The following is a 24539-nucleotide window of genomic DNA, read 5'->3' as shown; positions in this document are numbered from 1 at the left end:
ATATTTGAAAAAAATAACTGACGTAAAATTGAAACTGGATAGATGCATGTTACAAACGATAAAGATTAGATCAAAACTAGCTTGAAAAATGTAGCATTAAAATTAGACTCAAAAACAAGTGATCATTTTTTCTGTTTAAGAAATGTGTAAATTATTGACATCGTAAATTATACGTTAAATGAACGTCGATCATTTTTTTTCGTACATATTACTTTGTCTGTTATTGGCTTTCAAATTAAATTTGAGATTATCATAAGTAGAGATCTGCACGTCCAAAGAAACAGTTCTCTAAAACGCACTTTTTAAAAAGTTTTTACAATAAGATACAACACTATACGTTCAATAACAATAATAATAATCTTTAAATCATAGTTAATATTTTTTATTTAATTAGTCAGTCATTTATATATAGAGATAATATAATAATAAGATTACTGACAAATTCCGTAAGTTACACTATATTTACATTAGACATGTATAATAAATTGCATAATAGACTAAATAGTATAAAAGAGAAATTTATTCTGGTTTTTCGGGACATGATACTTTAGGTTTGTTAGACGATTCTGAATCTGTTTTGTTAGCTCTATTTGATCGCAAAACCGCGCCTGGACTAGGATATGGCCTCATTTGATAAAGTGGTCCTGAAGCAGTTGTGTCTGCTCCTGTTTTAGCTTCATTGTGTCGTGCTAAACCATCAGACCATTTTCCCCTATAAAAATCAAATAATTTGAACGTGTTGTTTATATATGAAAATTAATTTTATCATAATTACTTTATTAATATAAATTAATAAATAAAATGAAATTTACCGTGGAATATCACTGTAAGATGCTGGATCCATAGGATCTAAAGTTCTGTCTTTCTTCTCTTTGCTCTCAGATTTTTCTAATCTTTGATTTCTTTTACTATCTCCTGGTTTGTGTCTTGATCTAGTCTCTAATTTTTTATCTTTCTTTGTGTCTGGTTCATCCACCTAGATAATTAAACAATTATTTGTGATAGTGCTGAAATATACTGGACATTACATTTTTATTAAATTGAAGAAACTGATTACTAACTTCCATTGGCTCTTGTTCACTACCACTGTCATCACTAGACATATTGTCATCCTGATCTGCTGCTTTTAGATGTAATTCTTCTCTTAACTGAGAAGCTGGTTGAGATATTTGACATTTTGGGTGGCCCGGTGGTAACCAAGATACCAAATCAGATGACCAGTCCCAATAATAATGTTGACCACTATTAATGAATTAAATAATTATATGAAATTTGATATAAACATATTTTCCCTAGAAATTATAAGTAGAAAAAATTGATACTAACGATCCAGGGTCATAAACAGCTTTCCAGGTTTCTGGTAAGGGGTACTTCTGTATTAATTTTAATTGCTTTTTCAAGTATTTGTCAGAAGGTTGTACATGTCCAAGACCCCATAACTCTTTGCACTTTTTTGTACATTCATGATAAATATTATACTTATTGGGACAACCACTATATCCCTAAAATAAAACGTTTATTATTTAATATTTTTATATTATGGATATTTGCATTATTATTTATCGTTACTGTATTTAATATTTTATAATAGTTTTTGATATAATATTTACCATAAATTTTTGTGATATGTCAATTTGGTTAATATCATCTTTTGTACTATCATAATCTTCAGCTATTACTTCTTCATGGATTTTTTTTCTTGATTCTTTTTTTGTAGATTCTAAAAATATTATTTGATTTATACATGATGTTGTATCCTCAGCATTTTTTAAATTTGATTACGTATGAAAACACTAAGGTTATGTTCATTCTGAATTACATATTAATAATTTGATCTTTATAGTATTTATGAAGCATAAAGTAGTAAGATAAAAAACTATTATTAATTAAATTATCAATTCGATATAAAATAATATTGTTGGTTATACTGTGTTTTATGCACAAATGAATAAAATTATTATACCGTGTTTTTCTGATCCAGTAATAAGCCCTCTTTTAGCAAGCCGTGCAGCTAATGCAGCTGGAAGTGGCATTTTAGAATTTTAGTACTTCTTCACTTCCTTTCTTTCAAGTATGCTCTTAATATGAAAATATTCACACAATTTACCAACAGAAAATTTCCTTATTCGAATTTCGAATACACGTAAATTTCAGTCGGTCGGAACTTACATAACCTCATAACATTTAACGACGAAAGCGCCAAACAAATTCCAGATAGATGTAGATATATGATATATGTATAATTTTCTAAATCTTTTTTATCATTGTGAAATAATTTTTTAAATTTCAAAATTAAGCTACTTCCTATGAAATTATTCAGAAATTTTTATTTTTTATTTTTAGTAACTAAAAGTAGTCGTTGCCTACTGTTGGTAAGTGTAACAATTTAAATGCCTTTACTCCTTGTAAAGTTTAGAAACAAAAAAATGTATTCATAACAAGATTTGATTTTGTAACTTTCATTACTATAGTTTTGATAATTTTATATTGCATATAATTTTTACTATATACGTATGTAGCTTTCATGACTTCTGTTTTATAGTTTTATAGTTTTTATTACACATTATTTTACATACTTCAAACACCCTGAAGACACTGAGTATATTTTTAAATCTATAAAGAAGAAAATTTAATTGTAATTTCTAGAACTTGTCCTTAATTGTTAAAAAAATGGTTTAAATATGTACAAGAATACATGCGAAACAATTATTATAAAGCTGAAAAAATATGATAAGATGTGGACTATGGATTTTACACACATTGATTCAAGCGTCTTGAATAGATGAAAGGATAGAATAAGGAGAAATGGGGTAAAAAAATAATTTCGAAAAAATGCTCCACTTCATAGACGACACATGGTGACAGTAATCGTTCAGAATATATTTACAAGAGCAGTACAAAGAATAACGCGATATTACACGTACATATTTGTTGATACGTATACTAACAAGTAATTGGTAAGCAGGTGAACAGTTTAATTGTTAATTGAGGCACGTGACAATAAGGCATTTCTACAGAGGACAAAATACGATCGTGCATATGTAAGATTTCATTTTTCCACGCTTCTTCAATGTTTGTTCATTATTTAAAGCATCTTGAACTTGTTAATTATATTTGAGAACGATTTGCGACTTCTGTATATCATGTGTTCCTCTTAAAAAGCTGTTAGAGTCATATGTGCCACGTGTTGTATTAATCATGATTATTTAAAAATTTTAAACACACGTATATCTTCTTTAAAATATGCCTTTTACTTTTTATTAAAAAATATCTTAGGAAGAATTTTATTTCCTTTTTTAAATTGACTTAATTTTTTTTTTAGGTCATACATCTCTAAATTTCAAGCTCAATAAAAAGACATTTTATGCCATGACCTGTAACAACATAATCTTGGAGTAATATTAACTAAATTTAAAATATATTAGCAATATACACTTTATTACTAAAAGATGAAAACATATATAGCGAAAATGTTTAACGAGATCACTGTAAGTGAAACACCTATACATACTAATATAAATCAACGAAAATATTTTACCGATACCTCAGATCTTTTTAAGATCATGTTGCAACAGGATATTGAACTCGCTCTATAATTATGATAATTAACAGACTGCAGATATTTATGCATTTATGAGGAATTTAAAGTGGAAAAACCCTCAGAATGGATATAATGCATAAAAATGTATACAATACCCAAAATACATGATATTTAAAGAATGAAACAAATTTTTGTTTAGATTCTATTTCATTAATCATATTTATAAAAATATGAATATTGTATGGATATTTGCAGTCCAGTAATTTACAATAACCTTGAATGCACACATTGTTTTTTGCTAATTCTTAGTAAATTTTAGACTAATTTCTTTTCAAGATTTTTGTTTATATGTTTTAGAATATCGAAGGCATTAAAAATATAATGGCAAACAAGAAACCTCTGAACGTCTGTAACGTCTGAAAATTTAGTTAACGTAACCGAGCGAAGTAGAGTCGTAGAGCGGCGCTGATCTTACATGTACACGATCGTATGAATTACATTAGTGGACGTCACAATGAAAGTTGTGTTAGTACGTCGGTGCAAAAAATGCGTATCTGTGTGTTATTTATCGCTTCTCTGCGTCTCATTACACCGATTACTGATTACACAATAGTATACCACATTATGTATTCGTTTAGAATGTGTTCATGTATACTTGTGTATGTACGTGTTATGTGTGTGTATGCATGTGCACAGATTGTACAAACGTGGTAGAAAGATTTATCGATAGAAAATTAATTACAAGTTTGAAAGTAAAGAGTCTTGAGATCAAGAAGTGTCGAAGTTTAGATAGATTATGATGATCGAGCGACATCCAATGGGTACGGATTGTACACATGTAATATGGTGTTTCAACATTTGCGGTGCGACACTTTACACAAGGAAAATACGTGTTTTCGTTCCTATCGAGAAAACAGAAAGAGAAAGAGACAATGAGATAATGAAGCAGAAACGCGCTTCTCACTGATAGAGAACAAAATTATTAAAAAATTATCTAAGAATTTCGACACACAAAACAATTTGAAAAAATGAAATACCCGAAAAATATTAAAATTATAATTTTATAATTTTAACAATTTTCTAGTAATATTTTGCTTCAAAAATTCTTTTGTAATTCGTTAATTTTAGCCACAAAAAAATTGAAGTATAGGAATAGTATTTTGTATAGACAATATGCACGTGTTCGTTTTTTGCATATGATCAGGAATATTGAACAACGAAGATGTATATATTAAGGGGAAAGAGATGTTTACGAAGTGGACAGTCATGAGATCAATGAATGAAACATGATTATGAATTAAAGAGAAGAATTTACAATGACCACAGAAACACATCACAGTGTTAGTAGTTTTGTTTATTGGAACGTGTGCGAATCTTATTCTTGGTCTTTCATTTTAAAACATGATATATAAGTGTTTTAGTAGATGAGTTTCATATAAGTTTTAAAAAATTTCAAATGTAGAAATTTTTAATAGAAAATTCATATTTCATTCGTACACGTCCAATGGCTCAACAAAGACGCACAGTTTACACAACAATATGTGTATACACATTTTTTCTAGCCACATAATTTATGCGAATGGATTGTAATAGATGAAATATATATTTTCTACTGTGTTTTAATATATATTGTCTTCTTGAAACGAAGATACTATCTTTCTATTAACCAATTCTTTAATTTAAAAAGACTCTGAATTCTCTTAAATTTTTATGATTTTAATTTTAAGTGTTCATTAAATCTGGAAAAATTCACAAATTAACAAAATATAACAAATGCATATATCACATATTTTACAATCCACTAACATTGAAGAGAAGACCATGGAACAGGCAATATTTTGTAAATACATCAATTATTTTGTACATAGGAAACTAATGATTTTTTAGTCTCACACATACCTCTCGACATCATATCCGGTATCGAAGAAACTCAGATTCGAGCTTAAATTTGAATTCATTTTCTATAAAATTTCCTTTCTCCTTATAACACTGAACCGTTAGAAAAATATTTAACTATGAATTATATTATATCTGTGCTTCGGTAAAAATGGCACCTTTTCTAACATAATTCTTGTGCGAAAAGATAAATCAATTGATCAAAACAATCGATTTATTTAAAAAAGATTTCACTAGAAAAAAATACAATTATTGTGTACCTATTTTATGCAAGTTCTTTGAAGGTTAGTCGAATGTTAAATACATTAATTGTATAAGATATCTAACCTTCAAAAAAAGATATTCGTAACAAAATTTGACTGTACAAATTATATCACAATTGGTGAAAAATTGTTCATTTGCTTCGAACAAACCATGTATAGATGTTGGTACACACTTTCCAAGCACGTGCGAATCCGATATTTTTCTCTGCGTAGCACGCTATAATTTATGAATGACCTTGGTGGTCCAACGTTCAAATTTTTCTATAACTTCCTAACACTTTACTTCTTTTCTTATTCTCCTGCATTCTATATTTTCAAAATTTATCTACATTTAATCAAAAAAAAAAAAAAAAAAAAAAGAAAAATAATTAATATATATAAATATAAAGAATCATAAAAATATCATTAAGCCTTAAAGAATATTAAGGGACGTTAGTACTATAATAAATCAATTTTAAACAATATTGTTCGCAAAATATATCGATATCGATATTATTATTATTATTTCCCTATTCTGAAATTTCGGAATTCATTTTTTTTTTTTTCAAAATTCGACTAACCTATCTTTCGATCGATCGATCGACTCGATTCGCACATGCTCGAGTGGCACTTAAATAAAATACTGCCAAATATAAAAACCAAGTAAAATGTATTCTATGAGAAACATCATATCATTATGCTGATACACTGAAATATAACCACAATGCGTGTTTACAATGTTTCGCGCGCGCACGTGTTCATGTCATATGTGTGTTTATACGTCTGTAAAATGTTTATGCGTATATGTGTATTTTAGTGTATTGTTATGTACGAGGAGAAATAGTTTTTGTGATGTGCACAGAGACCGTACGAAATAATCATCGATATTAATTTTCCCTAATTTCTCAAACCTAATTCGCTAATAATTATACTGACCGAGCAATGGATGATGCGGCGCGTATGGTAGTTTGTGATCAGTAATAATAATAATAATAATAATAATTAATAATAATAATAATTAATAATAATTAATAATAATAATAATAATTAATAATAATACAGATATAACGATAATAATAATAGTTAATAATAATAATAATAGTAATAGTAATAATAGTGGTGATCGTGGTAGTACTAGTAATAGTTATAGTAATAGCAAATAGTAATAATCGCGATGACCGATGATCGATGAAAGATGGGCCTTGACAAGGATTCACGATGATTATTATTATTCGTATAGGATATTGACAATAACATGTAACAACGACCGGATATGTCGAGCACCAAAGAAATACGTGTAATCTAGTTATGTTTAAATCGGGCAATTGCGAGCACTTTAAAATAAGTTATCTTTTTTAGGTTGGTTCTACCGTCATCTTTATATTTTAACAATGAAAAGGGTCGAAGTATTACGTCAATCGATAACAATAGATAAGAGAATCGTAATAGAGAATATTTTTATATATAATCGTAATAGAGAGTATCCTCAGAATGATACTGGATTTTTAATAGTTTTATTATTGAACAAGTGTCTAATTGGCAATCTCAATTAAAAAAAATATAACGTTATTAAAGAAATACATCGGTCGTTTGGAAAAGGCAAAGTGAGCAATTCCACAAATTAAAATGCAGAGAAAGGTGATGGTGTTATCACTTTTCAAATTTTAGGATTCGCTGTTACTTATATCACTCTATTAGAATAAATAAATTTGTGGGAATAAATCTTGTAACTTGTGTAATTATGAATATGAAAATTAATTACGAAATTGACAAAGAGTGGAGTTAATGGGCTTAGTTCGTAAGAGGCTCATATGTTATTAAATTAACGCTTATATAATATTAGGTATGTCTTTATCGATTTAAATTTTAGTTTTGCATATTACAAAAATGTTTAATTTTAAATGTATTCATTCAACGTAATTTAATTGTGATCGACATTTTTGTGAATGATTATCGAAACGGGGAAAAGTAAGAAGAAAGAAAGTGACTCGCATGTGCTCGATTTTCGCGCGACAATTGCCGGTACCATTTCTATTCTGGTGTGTCCATTATTGTACCATCATCAGCGTGTGACATCTTTTTCGACGTGCATTATCAATGAACAAACAAGACGAATAAGCGTGTCCTTCGTAAAATCGTCTCGCAAATTTCACGGATATACAACGATCTTGACAACCACGTGACAGAGGTGATGAATTACAATTACGATTTTTCAATAGTTCAAGAATATTACCAGAAAAAAGAGCACAGAGAACGAAAAAAGGTCGAAAAAGAAAGAAACAAATAAGGAGGATATGCAAAGGAAAAAAAGATGATCGAATTGTCTCGGTTTGAAAAATGGTGAGAAATGTTCACGATAAATGACACTATTATGAATTACGGGAGGGGAAAAAAAAAAGAAAAATAAAAAAAAGATTACTTTCCTTTCTGTTTTCGCAGATTTATCACTGGCTACTTAAACGCACAACTCTATAATACGCCATAATATATTTTTTCTGCTTTTTCTTGTGTTTGTGTTTGTCTGTTTAATAATAATATCTATATAGCACGTTACGCGGTTACTTTTTTTAACTTCGGTATAATTACATATACAGAGTGGTTGTTATTTCTTTCTATTGTTAAACTCCTTTATACACTTTTTTCCTTTTCCTCTTTTTCTCGCTCTTTCTTCATTGTACTCTGCACTCGACGTTCAAGTGGGCCGCTCTTTCTTTTTGTTTGTCAACAGTGCAACGTAAACAGATTTTTCATTCTTCACCATTTGCTTCTTTATGTATATATATATATATATCGTACAAATAACAATATATCGCTACGCAATAATATTTAAAAAGTATGTTAATAATAACCATACACGCGGATTCCGTGCGTCTCGAAACTATAGATCGATCAATCGATCGATACAAACACGAAAAACAAGAATCCCCTTCGAATCGAGGATTATTTTATATATTTATATATATTTTTCTATTTTTTTTCAGCTTTTTTCCCTTTTTATTATTTATCAGACAGACAACGTTGAAAAAAAAGGGAGATCGTTATCGATTGATCGATCGGAGGGTAAGTTTCGACAATAAACACACGATCGATGGTTAACAATAAAATGGCGGTATATTCTTGAGTTTTACCTTTAAAAATGTGATGCTACGTGGCTTTACAGATATGTTCAGTATTTTTAAATTTACTTTTACATACGTATATATATATACATATATATTTTATGTATATTAGATTCACTTTTACTCTGCAGTGACAACAGTTGTGGCTAGTACATTTATACATCCTCGTATAGTAATTATAGTTCAACTTTCCATCTCTTCCAACATCATTTTCTTTCTTTTTTCTGCAAATATTCGCTTCGCTATATCATCCTTTCAAAAGTGATACTTGTGCCGTGCTTTGAGTTTTCGACCATGTTTATACATACACACATGTCGCTTTTATATTTTTTTCTATTCAGTTCAAATCGAAGTTACAACATCGATTTCTCGGATACTCGATTCGATTTTTCGCAATCGATCCGTGACAACGAACAGCGATAACGGTCGAAAAATATAGGGAGATACTTCGAGATCGCATAAAGATAGAATAGAGATCTTGAATTTTCAAAATTCTTTAATTTTTTCATTATCATATCATTATTTTATCATTAAGAATCTTGATTTATAGTTAAGCTCGGTTGCATTACAAAATATCAACTACTTTTTTCTATGTAGTATTTTACAAGAAACGCTACGAGAATTTTCTGTTCAATTTCTTTTCTATTTTTTTTTTGTCTCCTTCCCTTTATAAGTAACAAATAAATAAAATTTACTTAGGAAAAATCTTATTTCCTATTCGTTAAAGAGACGTATTTTCCAGTTTCGTAATGTTTTACGAATAGATCGATCGTTCCGCGACATCTTAAACGAAAATGATCGCTTGTTAAAAATCGGTTGGTTCCCAACAGTTCACAACGATTCGCTTTCAAAGGCACGAAAGGTTAATAAATCGATTCGTTAACTAAACTCTTTTTATATATTTACAACATCTTTTTTATTATATATATTTGTTTTCTATTCTAAAAAATATCCGAGTTTTGGAGTCATTCGAATGCGTCAAATAATTCCGAATACTTCGGTTGGAGAAATTATCCAATCTCTTCAATGTTTAAACGGTCCTCCGCGACGTAACGATGGCGCCACAGTGACGAAACATTTTGAAACGAGAACTTCGAATATTTAGACATCCTCGGATATATATATTAAAAAGGAATTGTTTTTCTATTCAAAATGATTAATTAATTTTTTAGAAAGCCGTCCAACATCCGACTATTCGAAATTGCACGAAATCCTCGAGTAACGAATGTTTCTTCGAAAAGACGAAGAAGAATGAGGAGTAATGGGAAATTTGTTAAAAAAAAAAAAAATCGAAGCGAGCATCCATTTGAGTTCTGCACGTGGCCAATAAAAACACGGTTTTCGATAACGGTCTTGTCCAACAACTTTGCTCCCGTACAAAAGGCTCTAATTCTGTTTCTCTACGTTTTTTTTATCTTCTTTTTATGCTTTTTCTTGTTAACTCCTGTATGTCCTATAGTTTAATGCATACGACAACATTTTCTAAATGATGGTCCATTTCGTTTCACAGCGTTCCAACAACTTCGATAATAGTCTCTGAGTTCTCAACTACTATATAATCGCCGACGCTTTACGTATTTGCAATCGAATATTTTTCGTTCAACCCTTGTTGTAGGTACAACCGTTTGACCAATATAGGAGAGTATAAAATTCTTCTATTTAAATTAATTTAATTGATCCAACTTAGAGGATGGTGAAATTCTCTCCAAGAATAAATTGGATAATGGTACCATTTTGTCTCTCTCTATTTATCATAAGAGATTGGCAAATATTAATTATATAACGTCATATATAATATATAACACTTAGTAAATAAGTAAATAATCTTTCAACAGGGTTAGAACCGACGTAATAGTTTAACAAGAGGACCAAACAGATACACCATTTAAAATGGTACAAAACTCCATATTGATTTCTCGGTTGTGCCCCGAACAAGATGTAGATACAGATCGAATTTGCTCGCGCGTATTTGTGTGTATGTGAGTGTAACTTATGCAACTTACTTCATCATCATATTAAAAATATACATTAAAATGGTACGCACAATCGCGTCGTTAACGTACACCATTTAACAAGTTCCCTACCTTAAGTGGTACCACTACGTATTTCTTAATTTTTCACGTGGGTATCTTACAATAAAATAGATCGGTAAGCAAATCGTAATCCTTGCCTTGTTACGAGACCATGAGTACCGGTGGATCAAATTAGAACGATTTCTCTCAGGCAGTCTAGCATTAGAAGTACGCCTAATAATCGGCTAGACGAGACATTAACTACGTATGCATTGTAAAAGAATATATTACATGCTTCATAACTCTGTATAAATTGCATGAGGTCACAACTGAAGATTGAATTTTGAATTTTGTGCATTAAGCGAGAAAAAATTGAACTAGTTCACATTATTGATTTCCATAAGTTTGAGATAATGTGTACTTGGGACATCATAGATTAGCTTCTTTAGTGTATCTTGTACTTATCTGCTATATTAAGATATGAAATGAAGAACGATTTTTACTTCAATCAAACTCTTACATTCATCTTTCTGAAATATGAAAACATACTATATAATATGTCAGTCAAAGTATTCGACATTATCTTGCAGCGTTCTCAAACTTATGATCAGTAGTTATGTCTTGTGCCAAATTTATTTGTTGAATCTTTTTGAACTCTCGAGTATCATTATTTCTATTGATTACATGTAGATATGAAAAGTTTGTGCAAATCGCTTTGTCTTATACATACAAATGAAGCACAATAATAACACTGGTTGTTTACAACACTGCCGAGAAATAATCGTAAAATATCAAGTAACGGATAATATAATTCAATAATTATATTATTCAATGCGATCCACCTGTAGCGATTTAAAAATTGAAAACAATGCAATCGTATCGTAGATTATCTTTCAAGGATTTACTTCAGGCATGTACACTTAAGTTCAGAGATATATATAATATATATCGATATATATATATACATACATACATATATATTATATATACATATATATATATATATATATAATACCAATTCAAATACAATAAATTTTGCATCAATAGGAAAATGTTTAATAACTAGTGGAGACATATATATATATACTTTTTTTTAATACATTAAATCTTACTTTTTTCGTTATGAAAAATAACAATTTCTTTATACTTTTTTTTCTTTGATAAAAAAGTGTGTTGGCTAAGAGATTGCACTTTGTGATCATCTTAAAAATTTGTGATTAATCATTAGTGACTATACATTATATATCTTATGTTTCGCACACCGATTGTTCGTACAGTCATTAGATAGTTTCTAACTGCAACGTTAGTAAAGAAACAAATTAATATCGAAGATTCATACGACTCTTCTTTCTTTACCTTCTTTAACGTACGTATAATATAATCTTCGGTTACAGTATAACCAAGACTGACTTGCCAGGTTGTCGATTCGTCGACAGAACGTTGTAAAACAAAGTCTATGATTCCACTAATTTGTGTAGTACGGATAAACCTTTCTACCACTCTTTCTCTCTATTTTCTTCTTTCTTTCTCACTCTATTCAACATCTCTTTATTTTACTATTTTTAATCCACTTTTTTGTATCTTTCAGTATGATACACACTTTTCTTTACACGTAGCTTGTCGACGAGTCACCTTATGCGAGTCACAACGTGAACAAGTCAACCTGAAGGAGGGCCACAAATGGTGCCAGGCACTATTTATTCATATACCGTTTGTGTATTCCATTAATTACGTTAATTAATTACAGTAATGTACCAAATACGACTCTTGAGAGCAGCTCGCACCAGGATACATCCTGAGATTGAGTAAAGCATAGGCTGAGACCATCCCGAAAGCGGTTTAACTTAGGAAGAAGACTTTCTGCATTTTACAATTGCAACCCTATCTTGCCAACTAATTATGGATTTGACTAACAAAGCATTTTACAAGGATGTACTATATATAATAAATATTCTCTTTCCCTATATTTCATATTTAATTTAACTGTGTTCCACTGTTATAGAAAAATCGTGTGCCATGAATATTGGATTTAAATACTGATTCAAATAAATTTGCTAATTCTCATAGATTATTATTTGGAGATAAATGCTTACAGAGGTGCAAGCTCTCGTTGTGTATGACTTAGGCGTTAAGGGTTGCAAAGTTTCTTCCTTCCGTGTCACCTTTCATTTTTTTTCTTCATATCAAATGTGCAAAATACTTGTGGAAAATGTATATAACGTATGTATATATGTATACATCTGCAAGTTCGTGTGTATATACCTTTCTTTTCTGTTTGAATAATCAACACTATATTAGATGCTTATTTCACATGTAATATGCATATATCTCCTCTATTATCTCATAATAATCAATATATTAATTTTCGATCATATTTTTTTTTCTACTGAATATCGTAATTATTTTGAGTACAGCAGCCGATTAATTATTCAACATCTTTTTGTTTATTAGCGGACATAGACCGTTAATTAGTACGCTAAGAAAAAAGAAAAAAGAAAAAGAAGAGGGAGAAACTCCGTTACTTTAAAAACAAACCCAACGATTTGTTAAAAAGAAAATTAAACGATCTAAGACTCATGAATGTATACATTTTCTAATAAAATGTACTCCATTGATCGTTTATAAAGTAAGAGTATGATTCTTTTCTCTGGAATAAAGGAAAGAGATATTGCAATTACAAAAAAAAAAAAGAAAAATTGTAAAATTAAAATTTATATACTAATCGAATATCATTATTCTCTGACTAGGCATTCAATTAAGAGAGAAATTATGTTCATTGCTCTCGGCATTCATTATGTAAAAACATTAATTAACGGATTATGCCGCGGTCTTGCCTACCTACCATCATAACGCACAAAAAAAAAGAAACAAGTAACAAAGTACAATTATTTGTAAATCTCTAAACCGTAAATCCATTAAACGTTTTCGAAAGCTCTTAGAAATTCGGTTGTCGATGCACTTATCTTCCGAAATGCTGTGCTCCCGATTCGTTTCTTAACATCAATTCTAAACGTACCGCCATTACCTTTCTTCACTCGGAATAGAATATATCTTCGCCATTAGCGACAAGTATCAAAGACACAATATGCCATGTCACGAAGAAAATGACAATGAATAAATGACATATATACAAACAACTTTTGTATTATATACATGAAAATATACATATATATATATCTTTTATATATAATGGATATTATATATATATATATGTATCCATCATATATTGTATAATATAATATATATATATATACGTGTAACGCTTCAACATTATGGCACCGTTATTTAATCGTCAAACAAACGTATTCTTTTATGTGTATGCGTATGTATGTGTATGTGTCGTGTTACGTGTGTTTCTGGACTTTTAAAATATAAACAAATTTGTGTCCTCTCTTGTCCAGCCAAAGTCGGACTCTTCGTAAGGATTCTTCGTCTTACGCGCGCATCCAACTACAAGAAGAGAAAAAAAAGAACCATGGCCGAACATTGCGTATAATAATTAACGAGTCTTTGACTTCAAGTCCCGGAACTTTTCACAAAAGCACTATACGCCGTTGTACGTAGAGGTATGAAACGATCGAGCGATTAACCGTTACGATTGATATTAAGTCGCCCAGCCCTCAGTGATCCTGGAACGCTTCATCAGCGGTCCATTCTCATAGTCTGAGTTATTCCCACCGTTTCCCCCGGCGTTCGAGTGACTCGTTCGAATATCTGCCACTGTGCCGCTTCCAGGTGACGGAAGGTTCGTCGGCGTTATACTACCGGAGTGAGATGGCGGTGGATTACTGCTCGGTCTGCTCGACACAAGATTCAACGATTGTGGCCCCGGATGAGGTACATGATGTGGAGGTGGTGCACCGGTACTGGACGAAGGTCCCACGTTCAGAGTCGTGTGATGAAGATTGCTGGTATTACTCGGCCCGCTGTTCGAGCCACTGTTGCCACCGTGAGGATCTCTAGGTGGACTAATCGGTTCACTTTTTATCTTCACTGGTAATGGCGACGTGGCCGGTGGCGGTGTACTGCTCGACACTGCCAGATGGGGAAGACCACTGTAATCAAATAAATTTGAAGATATTAGATTCGATTATGAGGATTCCAGCAAGATTGATTCGCACTCTAAAGTATAACATCTCTGAGGAGAATATGCTGACTGAAGATATAAGACCAGGTCTTGACTGAAGAAATTGTATATAATAATTAAATTGAAAAGAAACTATGGCTTGGATTAGGTTTATCTTATGTATCTTTCTAGAATATCATTTAACAGATTTACTAACACATATTGATTATTATAAACCTTACACTAGCATCAGAAGCAAGATAAAATATGCAAAAAGCCGTCAATGTATTAAATATGAGTACATAAGCATAATATGTTTTAAAATAAGTATATATCGTTAAAGCTCATTGTCACTTCATAGATGAACTGTTATGTGGGTTTAGCATTTAATAAGTTTGAGTAGCCAAAGTAATTAATTGACAAAATATTTTTGTTCAAGATCCATGTTTCTTTTAGATCCAAAGGATTTGAGATAAACTGATATGAAGATAGTTTTAAAACTTTGAAAATTTGACTGCAGAAAAAGAATTTTAATTTTCAGTGAAAAATGATACGACTCACTAGCATGCTACAAACAACTATCCAAATAAGAAAAAAAACTATAAACCTCCAGTGGACGTTGTTTGATATTTTTATCATCAACTTGGATAAATATAGAAGATCCGTTGTTAGAACGAGTACCGTCGTTGCAAGCACGATTAAACTTTACAAATAATCTTTAATCTTTTCTTGAATAAGCGTTTATACAATATTTTGCGTTGTAAGCTTGTTTCTAAATATATTTTCGTTTGTAGGAAAGATGACGTACACGTGAATGAACAAAATGTAATTAGAGACTCTTAAAAAGTTTTGAATGATAGATTATACCAACTGGACATATAGTTTCCTTTCACAAGAATAATTATGAAATATGATTTACCTGATGCTGGACATGGTGGCTGCCGAATACATTGATAAGTCATCAACGTACCTCTGATGAGACCATGCTAAGCTTCCTAAGTCTGAGGAATAATCCGTTGGTCCAAAACTAGAATATCCAGCTGGAACTGATGGTGTTTGTAGTGCTACTACTGGTGTGTTCAATGTGGATTGTGCATGGCCACTCTGTATATCGGAAACACAAAACAAAAGACCAATTAGAATGAAGTATTGTGTAATTATATAAGGGTACTTTTCATGTATCTATATATTACTATCCATAGTGTGTGAAATTGCACACAATTACACACAGTTAGACTATTAGATCACTAGGAAATTGCTATAAAATATCTTACATTATATTTAAATACTAAAATATAGTGATTTTAAATTTGCGAATTACACACCATAAAATTAACAAAAATTTAGAATTTGAATTTTCATGATTCCTTTTAAATGAGAATTGAAATCCAAGATTAAAAAAAATAAAGATTTCTAAAATTTCATTTCGAAAATTTCATTTCAAACAAAAAATATCCAATGTAATGATAAAAAACATAAAGTATATAGATATATCATTAAAGTATAACTCAATTCCAAACTCAAAAAATATGAAATAAAATTTTTAACTGAATGCACTGAATAAAATGCATTAAAATCAAGCACAGTGCGTACTAACATCGTAACTAGTGTCTTCGGAGAGAGGTTGCGTAAGGGGTGTTGGAATAACTACTCGAAGATTAGTCCTGTGAGGATGAGGCGGCGGTGGAGGAGGCGGAGGTTGTGGTGAATGCCTAGACGGATTACTGCCTTTGTTTGCACTGCCTCCTCCGACTCCTAGTGCCGGCGAAGGTCCTGGACTAGGTGAACCTCCTAGTGGTGATGCCGATGGTGGGTAACCATTACTCATTTCCAACATCCCTCCTGGTGGATATACTATAGAAAAACAACAAAATTAAGATTTATCGTTTTAGTAACTAATATAGGAATTAACTTATCACAATTATTATTAATATGTCGCACTAATAAAAATTGCAAAAGTTAAAATCTTTATTTGCTGAATAACTGAATTACTAATTATTTAGATACTATTCTTAAAAAATTCTTTTCTTTCCATCACGAATCTATTAATATTCTTGCAGATCAATATGTAAAGTTTAAGAATCGATTACATACCTGAATCTGTTTCAGAAGACGACGGTCTTGGAGAAATGCTGGTATGCGCCATTTGGGGACTAGATCCAAGTAGAGATTCGCCATAACTATTTACTGGTACGGATACAGGTAGAGTGTAATTAGATTGTCCCATTGCCTGAAATCGCAGTAAATCACGACGACATTATTAATACAATGTTCACCAATGATAGACTTCAAGAGAATTGGCAAATTCTGATAAGGTCTTCGTTTCGAGATTACGTCTTCATTATCCCCTTGCCCATTTCTGCTAGATAAAATTCAATAGTCAAAATAAAAAAAAAATATATATATATATATACATATAAAACACCCGATCAAACAAAATAAATGCAAAAGCAAATTTATATCCATTCTGTGCATAAATAAAATAAATTGCAAGGAATTCCTACAAAAAAATAAAACATAGAGTCATACCTTTATATTTATATAAATGGTGATATTGAAATTTTCAGGAATATATATTTTTCCAAATTGTACAAAAATAATTCCTATAAAAAGATTGAAAAAAGAAAATATAAAAAAGAAAGGATAATACTTCGTATTTATATATTTAATGTTATACATGTGATTAAAAATTTTGTGATTATAAATTTTGGGATATACATTGTCCAAATTATAAACAGATAGTACATATAAAAAATGTTTAAAAAAAGAAGTAGGAAAGAAGGAACACCTCAACCATATTTTTACATTTAAGTTAAACGCTATAAATGAGACTCAAACTTTTCAGTTATACGATATTCAAGGTTTCTCAAATTCTGAAGAAGACAACTAGCCTCTATTGCTTATTCTGCTTGCCAAAATAATTATGAATGCCGCATTAATCGCTACCAGATGAAGCTTGATACAATGTACACAGTAAGTCCGACAAACGAAACGAAAAACAGATTAACAACTAACCAGAGATTATAATACCCTGGTTTTAAATGTCTGCCAATATCATGGTTTAGAGGTACAAGCTTGGCTGTTTTGTAAACTTACAGGCTCACGTTGCGATAATAAATTAAACGGTGCGAATTAAATCGAACCGTCACTGATAAATTGCTTGATGGCGGATTGTTAAAACCTAATAAATGTAACCAGGAGGACTAACGAATTGCTTCGAGTCATGTGAAAACTCGGAGCCAGAGGTTCCCAAAGTGAAACACCAGAAGGAACAGCCGGCCATTGTAAACTTTCAGCTACTATACGTTTTCAAACTGATAACGAAGAACAGCACGCTATTAGATGTCGATAGTAAATTTATTATGGGAAGTTTGGTGATTACTTGAAGAATTTTTCTTCCTTAAAGTCATCGCTAAGATTGATCAGATTTCAGAAAGACGAAGTTATATAGGTAAAAATTATATTTATAACGATGTAAAGATGATTGTTTTTTTTTTATCGTAAACTATAATATTTAGACATATCGATTATATCTTTGAAATATATGTACTGTCATTTTACTAGTTTGAAACAATTTTTTAATAAAGAATTTCTCAGGTTACAAATAAGAATCTATAGAATTTCAAGTTATAGTCTAATATTTAATATAGTTTTTGAAAATATACAGAAGAAAGGAAAATCCTTGGAATCTGAAATTCAGAAACAACAGAAATGTCAATAATCCCATTCCAGTTTCAATCACTCGTGATACTCAGCAACACAATCTCTCACCTTCAGCACTATCCGTTTCTACAAAGATCAAACCCATTAAGAACAGTGTACACCTAAAAATGCCAACTTGATATATGATACGATTTAGAAAAATAACAATTTCTCTCAATATACATACGTATATAAAATTTCTTGCAATATATAAGGATTGAAGAATTTCACCATATACAAAAGAGAAGAGATGCCGGAGTTTCAAATATCCCAAAGACATCGATTACCGATCCCAATAACCTCAAATCACCAAAAATACCAAACCCCAAGTTCTACACAATCAAATTACAAAAACACTAAAAACTCTGAGCAATTTCGTACGCCTAAAATACCTAAGATCGACAATACCTATCACCGAGGGACCGTCGTTGCGGGACATCCACGCAATTTTTCCAGCCGTCCCAGGTATTCTCCTGGCCCGGGACTTTTTCTCTTTCTCCCTGTCTGTCCTCTCGACGTCAGTCGGCCGTCGAACAACACCGAACGACGACCTCCACTTACCCGAGTGCCGTTATGTTGGTGCCTCTGCATCATCAGTTGGAACTCCTCGTCGATCTTCGTGTATTTGGCTTCGGTGCGCGGAGTGAGATTGTACTCGATCGCGTCAGGCTCCGGACTTTCCGGGGACATGGCGCCCTTATGTTCCTTCTTGTTGAGTGCCTGCAAGTGTCAGCAGACAGGTTCACGTGACCACACCGCCCGAGGGCACTCAACCTTCGCATGCACGTTAATTTAAACGCCTAGCGTCACACACATACACATACGTATACACACAGTCGACTAATCTCTCTAGTTATTTTTCCTTCTCTCTGCTCTTATGTACGTAGCTTTGGTGTATTGGTTATTCGTGTGTGTACTTTTACTATTTGCATGGTAAGTGAGGTTACGTATGCGTTTATGGGTGTGTACGGGAGAGAAAAGGAGAGAAGATATCGCGTGTCACGCGACACGATGGTCGACGATGGATTCGTGTGAAGGATCCATGAACGACCCTGACCATTATTATGCTCGAAACAATTGGGGGACTGGGTTATGGGGCCGATGTGGGGATTGGGCTAGTCGATATTTAAGGGTTGCTATTCTTTTCAAACGTTGGTATTGTATCGAATAATATCGAGCATTATGTTAATTATTCTATGGCGTTTATTAACTTTTATTAGTTTTATTTCTGAAACTTTCCTTTTTTTCAATAAAGAAGTTCAAACGATAGCTTTGGTTCCAAATTCAAATTGCACACTCTTTTGTAAAATACTTTTCTTTCGCTACATATTACGGATTTCAAGTATATATTAACCTTTTTTAAGAAATGGAATGTTTCAATTCTTTATAGGGGTTAATAAATTGACGGTTAGCAGAACTAGAAAAATCGGTTCTCTCCCAACTGTTTCAAGCATAACGCATTGTAAAATTCCTATAAAAGAATGTTGAACATGTATAACCTGTCTGGTATTCTTTTCGACTCACCATACCGATTTAAATATTGCAACAAGATTTAATGCACTATTTATATTGGCACGATTATTCCCTATCGATCGATTGGATATATCTTTTCTAGTAACTTCCATCGCTGATATACCTGAAAGTCTAACAATAAGAGAAATATGTCTTCATGCGTATACAGAGTGGTCCATAAAAATTCACTAATTATGCTACATTTTACATAATTCAAATACATTTTTTAATCCTTGTAAACCAAATACTCGTTATTATATCAAGATTATAACACTATGCACATGGACTATAAAATACTACAAAAAAAAAATATAACTTTTTATATCACAAACAAATATATTCCAATTACTTCAAGTAATAAAATAAACCTGGGGAAGCACTAAAAAAAGAGTACATAAGAAATATCAATATACTCTTTGTACCACCACCGGAGAAATAACCTTAATATCCGTAATCATACGAAAGCCAAAGACAGGCAAAAGAAGTGTCCTCAAAATGAAAGTTTCTTGTACGTTGCTTATTCCATCCAGTCATCTGTCTTTCGTTGATGCACGTTTTTTTTTTTTTTTTTCAAGCAACATCAAGCGAGACACGCAACGGAACCAGGGGTGGCCAGTCGCCTCTACTAATGGACCACCCTGTATAACACCGGTGAAAAAGAAGGCGCGCAGGAAGCGGGGCCTGTAGCAGCGCCGCGCATGTAGATTTGCCGCATGCCCATGTTGTAATTTCGATGATCGACAAACTTGAAAAAGTTAATAACCAATGATGATACGCGAGAGTATCGAGCGTCGTGCAATTTTTCCCTGTGAAATCTCTCATTTACTGGTATATCAGCGATACCTCGAGTTACAAGATATGCTCGCCTTCCGGCTGATCCAGACACGACGACTTGTCGCGTCGGTAGGGCGGGGTTATTTGAAAAATATCACCGGTTCAGTGCCGTACGAAATTCATGGTTCTTGAAAACTTCAATAATAATTATTTTTTTTTACGAACGACGAAGCGTATTCAGAATTCTGGCAATTTTGAAACCGATGAAAAGTTACGTTGCAACATTTATTTAACACTTTGAACTATTTGCAAGTTTCAATTTAACCGAATATATTTTTGTTATTGGCAAGTTTGAAAACTTGACAGTGAAATTCTGAATTGCCTCTAGAATCTCAGAATTAATATTTGCTAGAGAATTTTAAATCTACTGAAAGTGCTACGTAACATACAATATTGTAAATTTTTTAATACCGTCTCTAATAATTGTCTAACGTTATTAAACGTTCTGTGAAATATACATCTTCTCATAAGAAATATATAAGAAATAATTCTGAATAGTAATTTTACTATAATGGAAAAAGCGTGGTATCTTAAATATTAATCCTTGAAAAATAAAGAGTTTATATCGATTGAAGAACTCATTTTTAAATTATCCTACGTCCAATTTGCATAAATACGACGTAATCTACTTGTTTCCTTCTGCATATTTAGAACATACACATTCCTCCTAAACTATGCTTTCTGTATCAACATACTAATGAAAGAAATCATATACTGTAGATAGCTGTAAGAAAAAGACCCGTTGATAAGATGTTTTGGCTATTATAAGAAAAGATAAAAGAGCAAATAATATTTACAGAGCATAGAATCCCCAAGATAATTATTATTACGGCCACATAATTATGCTGTATGTAAATAATGATTTTTATTGGCCAAGGGTAGCTTTCAGATCTTTTTCTTGCAAAACGTCTTCCAGTTTGTTCAACAGGATTGGTTAAGCGATTTGAACGCTGCACAGTATCTTCTGGAACAGTCTAATCGGCCTTGGAGATGCAGAGACGCGCTTCAAACATACTCCGACGTTATTTACATGAATGTGAGGCAAGTCTTTCGGAAACAATACTCATTCAGATTTGAAACACGTTCATCTTAATCTCGAAGAAACGTTTCCATTATTTAAAATAAAGAATCATACTACAGGGCAACTTTAAAGAATAATCGTGAGACATATAACCTCCGTTTTTGAACAGAACTAGGCTATAACGGGTTTATATTCATTGCAAATATAGTAAACATGAGTTCTTCAATATTTTAGAGTACTAGACTATAGTTACTATGGAAATTATAATTTCATACTGGGCATACTGTATTCTAAAATTCTTTTGCACAATAATTCATCAACTAATTATATTAGTTAATTGATATGTGACTATTTATAGGTTGTAGACTTCCTTTTTACAAGAATTTTGTACAAGAAATAGGATAATAGTTTTTAGTTAATAAAATTTACTTCTATAGTTTCATTTTATTATCAATTCTTCTAGTTTTATGTAAACTAATTCGTTAACACTAGAACTATCAACCTGTAATTTGTACTTAAATATATTGTATACAGAAGATTATAGGTAGAGAGATATTATGAAAATAAATAATACCAACAATACTACCAACGATAAACTTTCTAATTCTCTAGTAAATTAACATTTTAAAATGTTGTTATGAAAATTTAATTTACAGAATTTAGCCCAGAGTATGGAAATCCCATTACCTTAAACAACTCTATTCACCAAACAAAATTCTCTAGATAATAGCTATCCTTTTTTCTATCATTCCATCATCTACTCATTCCCTAGATGGTGGACATTCGGAAATGTTGTTGGGTAGCTTGAAAATTACCAAGGAGAAATCGGCTCACCTCGATGATATTCTTGTTGGTGAGGGACTCATGGGGTTCGTTGTACTCGGTGTACTTGAGAAGAACCTTGTCCATGTCGGTGCTCGCATACTGATACAGCTTGTTACTCGAACTGAAGATAATCAGAGCGATCTCGCAGTCGCATAGTACCGACAGCTCATATGCCTTCTTCATTACCCCAAACTTCCTTTTGTTGAATGTCACCTGTTGGACAATCATCAGGAATCAATCACCTTCACCATTTGCCTCTACCATCCTAAATTATTCGTTAATCAGTAATACAAATTAATGAAAGCGATACGATTGTTATCTGCCATACATTAGCGTTTTTCATTGCTTCTATTTACTTTTACGTTGATGATAAACGTTAAATATCGTGATAACAGTATCGTAACAAGATTATTATTTATATGATATTGTGAATAATATATTTTATCTTTAATATTTTTTGAATATAATATTCACGTTACGTTCTATCCAATCTTACATTATATTTATTTAATAAAATACAAATAGTATTTTCGTATTTAAGAGTTATTCTCTATATTTTAAGTTTTAAATTTAATGTATTCGTAATATCACTATGTAAATATTAATATTGCCATAACATTATTGATGATACAATAATAACTAGTAACTTGTGTGAATGGAATTCTGTTTTGAGTAGTTGGCAACACATGATAATACAATGAATGAATGTAACGCAATAGCGGATATTTTCTATGAAGTACTTGTGGCTTCTAGTACTCGTACAGTTAGCGTAGATAACACTATTTAGAGTACACAACAATGCTTTGTGTAGATCGGCATCGTGTTATTCATTTGGTATTTATGTTTATAGAGGTTACAAATACAAACGTTGTATTAGAAAAAGAAATTGTGCTAGAAAAATTTATAAAAAACACGTACGTAATTTACTACGTAATTTATTTAACTTTCTTTTTCTTTTTATGAAGTTAGGGTTTTCTTTTAATGTAAACTTGTAGTACCTGACGATTCCGTTCGTCCGTGATGCGCGAAATTTGAATCTTCTTCCGACCCATTTTTGAACGGCGTTGTGGAGATGGGACAGACCTTCGGAACCAGTGGATGGAATATTAAAAACACTGAAACAGAAAGAATCCCCTTGTTTCATTTATATTCCTTACAAAAAATTGAAACATTAATCATATTAATAACTGCTAATATTATTACATTAACCTATAACTAAATGAATATTTTATTGGCGTTTAAAATATCATTGAAATTGATGTTAGAATTATTTAAATAATTTAAGTGTAACTATAATACATAAATGTAAATATAATACATTCCTTATGAATATAGGTTATATTCATAAGACAGAAAAGAATCATTTTCCTATTATATCGTATATTTTGAAATAAAAAGAAGATCTATATAATCTTTTGATTAAACATACTTCTTAAAATAATCTTTATTTCTGTAACTCCTGCTATATGATATTTTTTAGTTAATTTGCTATTATCCCGCTATAATCTTCAAGTTAACTGCTCATTCAACTTGATGAGTATGAGTATTACTTCTTTTAACAAAATATTTTAATTCTGAAGAGAATTCACTTTCAATATAAAATAGAAATTCGATATGAAATATTAATAACAATTTCTTTATATTCATCAGCAAGTTAGGAAATTATGATCGAGTCAAAAATAACTCAGAGGAAATAGCAGGGCTAATAAATCAAATTTAAAAAAAAATATATAATTCACTAGTAGTAGACCATTACTAGTAGACTATTG

The 24539-nt window shown here is 31.2% G+C and overlaps 2 protein-coding genes across 10 annotated transcripts in view; both read right to left on the bottom strand.

Moving 5' to 3' along the window:
- Nucleotides 1-382: 382 nt before the first annotated feature.
- LOC117232742 (polyglutamine-binding protein 1) lies at nt 383-2190 on the bottom strand. The gene is made up of 6 exons (XM_033492347.1): nt 1964-2190; nt 1611-1720; nt 1327-1502; nt 1062-1242; nt 813-976; nt 383-712 (listed from the first exon to the last, which is right to left on the bottom strand). Exons 1-6 carry the CDS (start codon nt 2031-2033, stop codon nt 520-522), a joined length of 894 nt encoding a protein of 297 aa, XP_033348238.1. The 5' UTR covers nt 2034-2190; the 3' UTR covers nt 383-519.
- An 11982-nt stretch (nt 2191-14172) lies between these two features.
- LOC117232766 (myocyte-specific enhancer factor 2) overlaps nt 14173-24539 on the bottom strand; it is a 70867-nt gene continuing 60500 nt past the window's right edge. For 6 of the 9 annotated variants that reach the window (XM_033492379.1, XM_033492381.1, XM_033492385.1 and 3 more), the window contains 7 exons: nt 23769-23885; nt 22780-22983; nt 19140-19298; nt 16971-17106; nt 16474-16730; nt 15796-15980; nt 14173-14865 (listed from right to left, as the gene is read on the bottom strand). In XM_033492379.1, the coding sequence (XP_033348270.1) occupies nt 14415-14865; nt 15796-15980; nt 16474-16730; nt 16971-17106; nt 19140-19298; nt 22780-22983; nt 23769-23822 (1446 nt within the window). In that variant the 5' untranslated portion in view covers nt 23823-23885 and the 3' untranslated portion in view covers nt 14173-14414. The remainder of the gene's footprint in view (nt 14866-15795; nt 15981-16473; nt 16731-16970; nt 17107-19139; nt 19299-22779; nt 22984-23768; nt 23886-24539) is intronic. The other 3 variants (XM_033492387.1, XM_033492386.1, XM_033492388.1) reach the window with 3 other exon arrangements.

Source organism: Bombus vosnesenskii, unplaced genomic scaffold, assembly GCF_011952255.1.
Source record: "Bombus vosnesenskii isolate JDL3184/JDL3185 unplaced genomic scaffold, Bvos_JDL3184-5_v1.1 scf7180000013293, whole genome shotgun sequence".
NCBI lineage: Eukaryota > Metazoa > Arthropoda > Insecta > Hymenoptera > Apidae > Bombus > Bombus vosnesenskii.
The sequence above is the reverse complement of the archived record's forward strand: the minus strand, read 5'-3'. Positions and strand labels throughout refer to the sequence as shown.

Bases quoted from the DNA above. Each gene is read 5' to 3' on its own strand.
- LOC117232742 (XM_033492347.1), bottom strand. From the start codon at position 2,033: ATGCCACTTCCAGCTGCATTAGCTGCACGGCTTGCTAAAAGAGGGCTT. The intron at 977-1,061 runs GTTAGTAATCAG...TTAATTATCTAG, and splicing joins GTGAACAAGAGCCAATGGAA to GTGGATGAACCAGACACAAA. The intron at 713-812 runs GTAAATTTCATT...TGATTTTTATAG, and splicing joins TCTTACAGTGATATTCCACG to GGGAAAATGGTCTGATGGTT.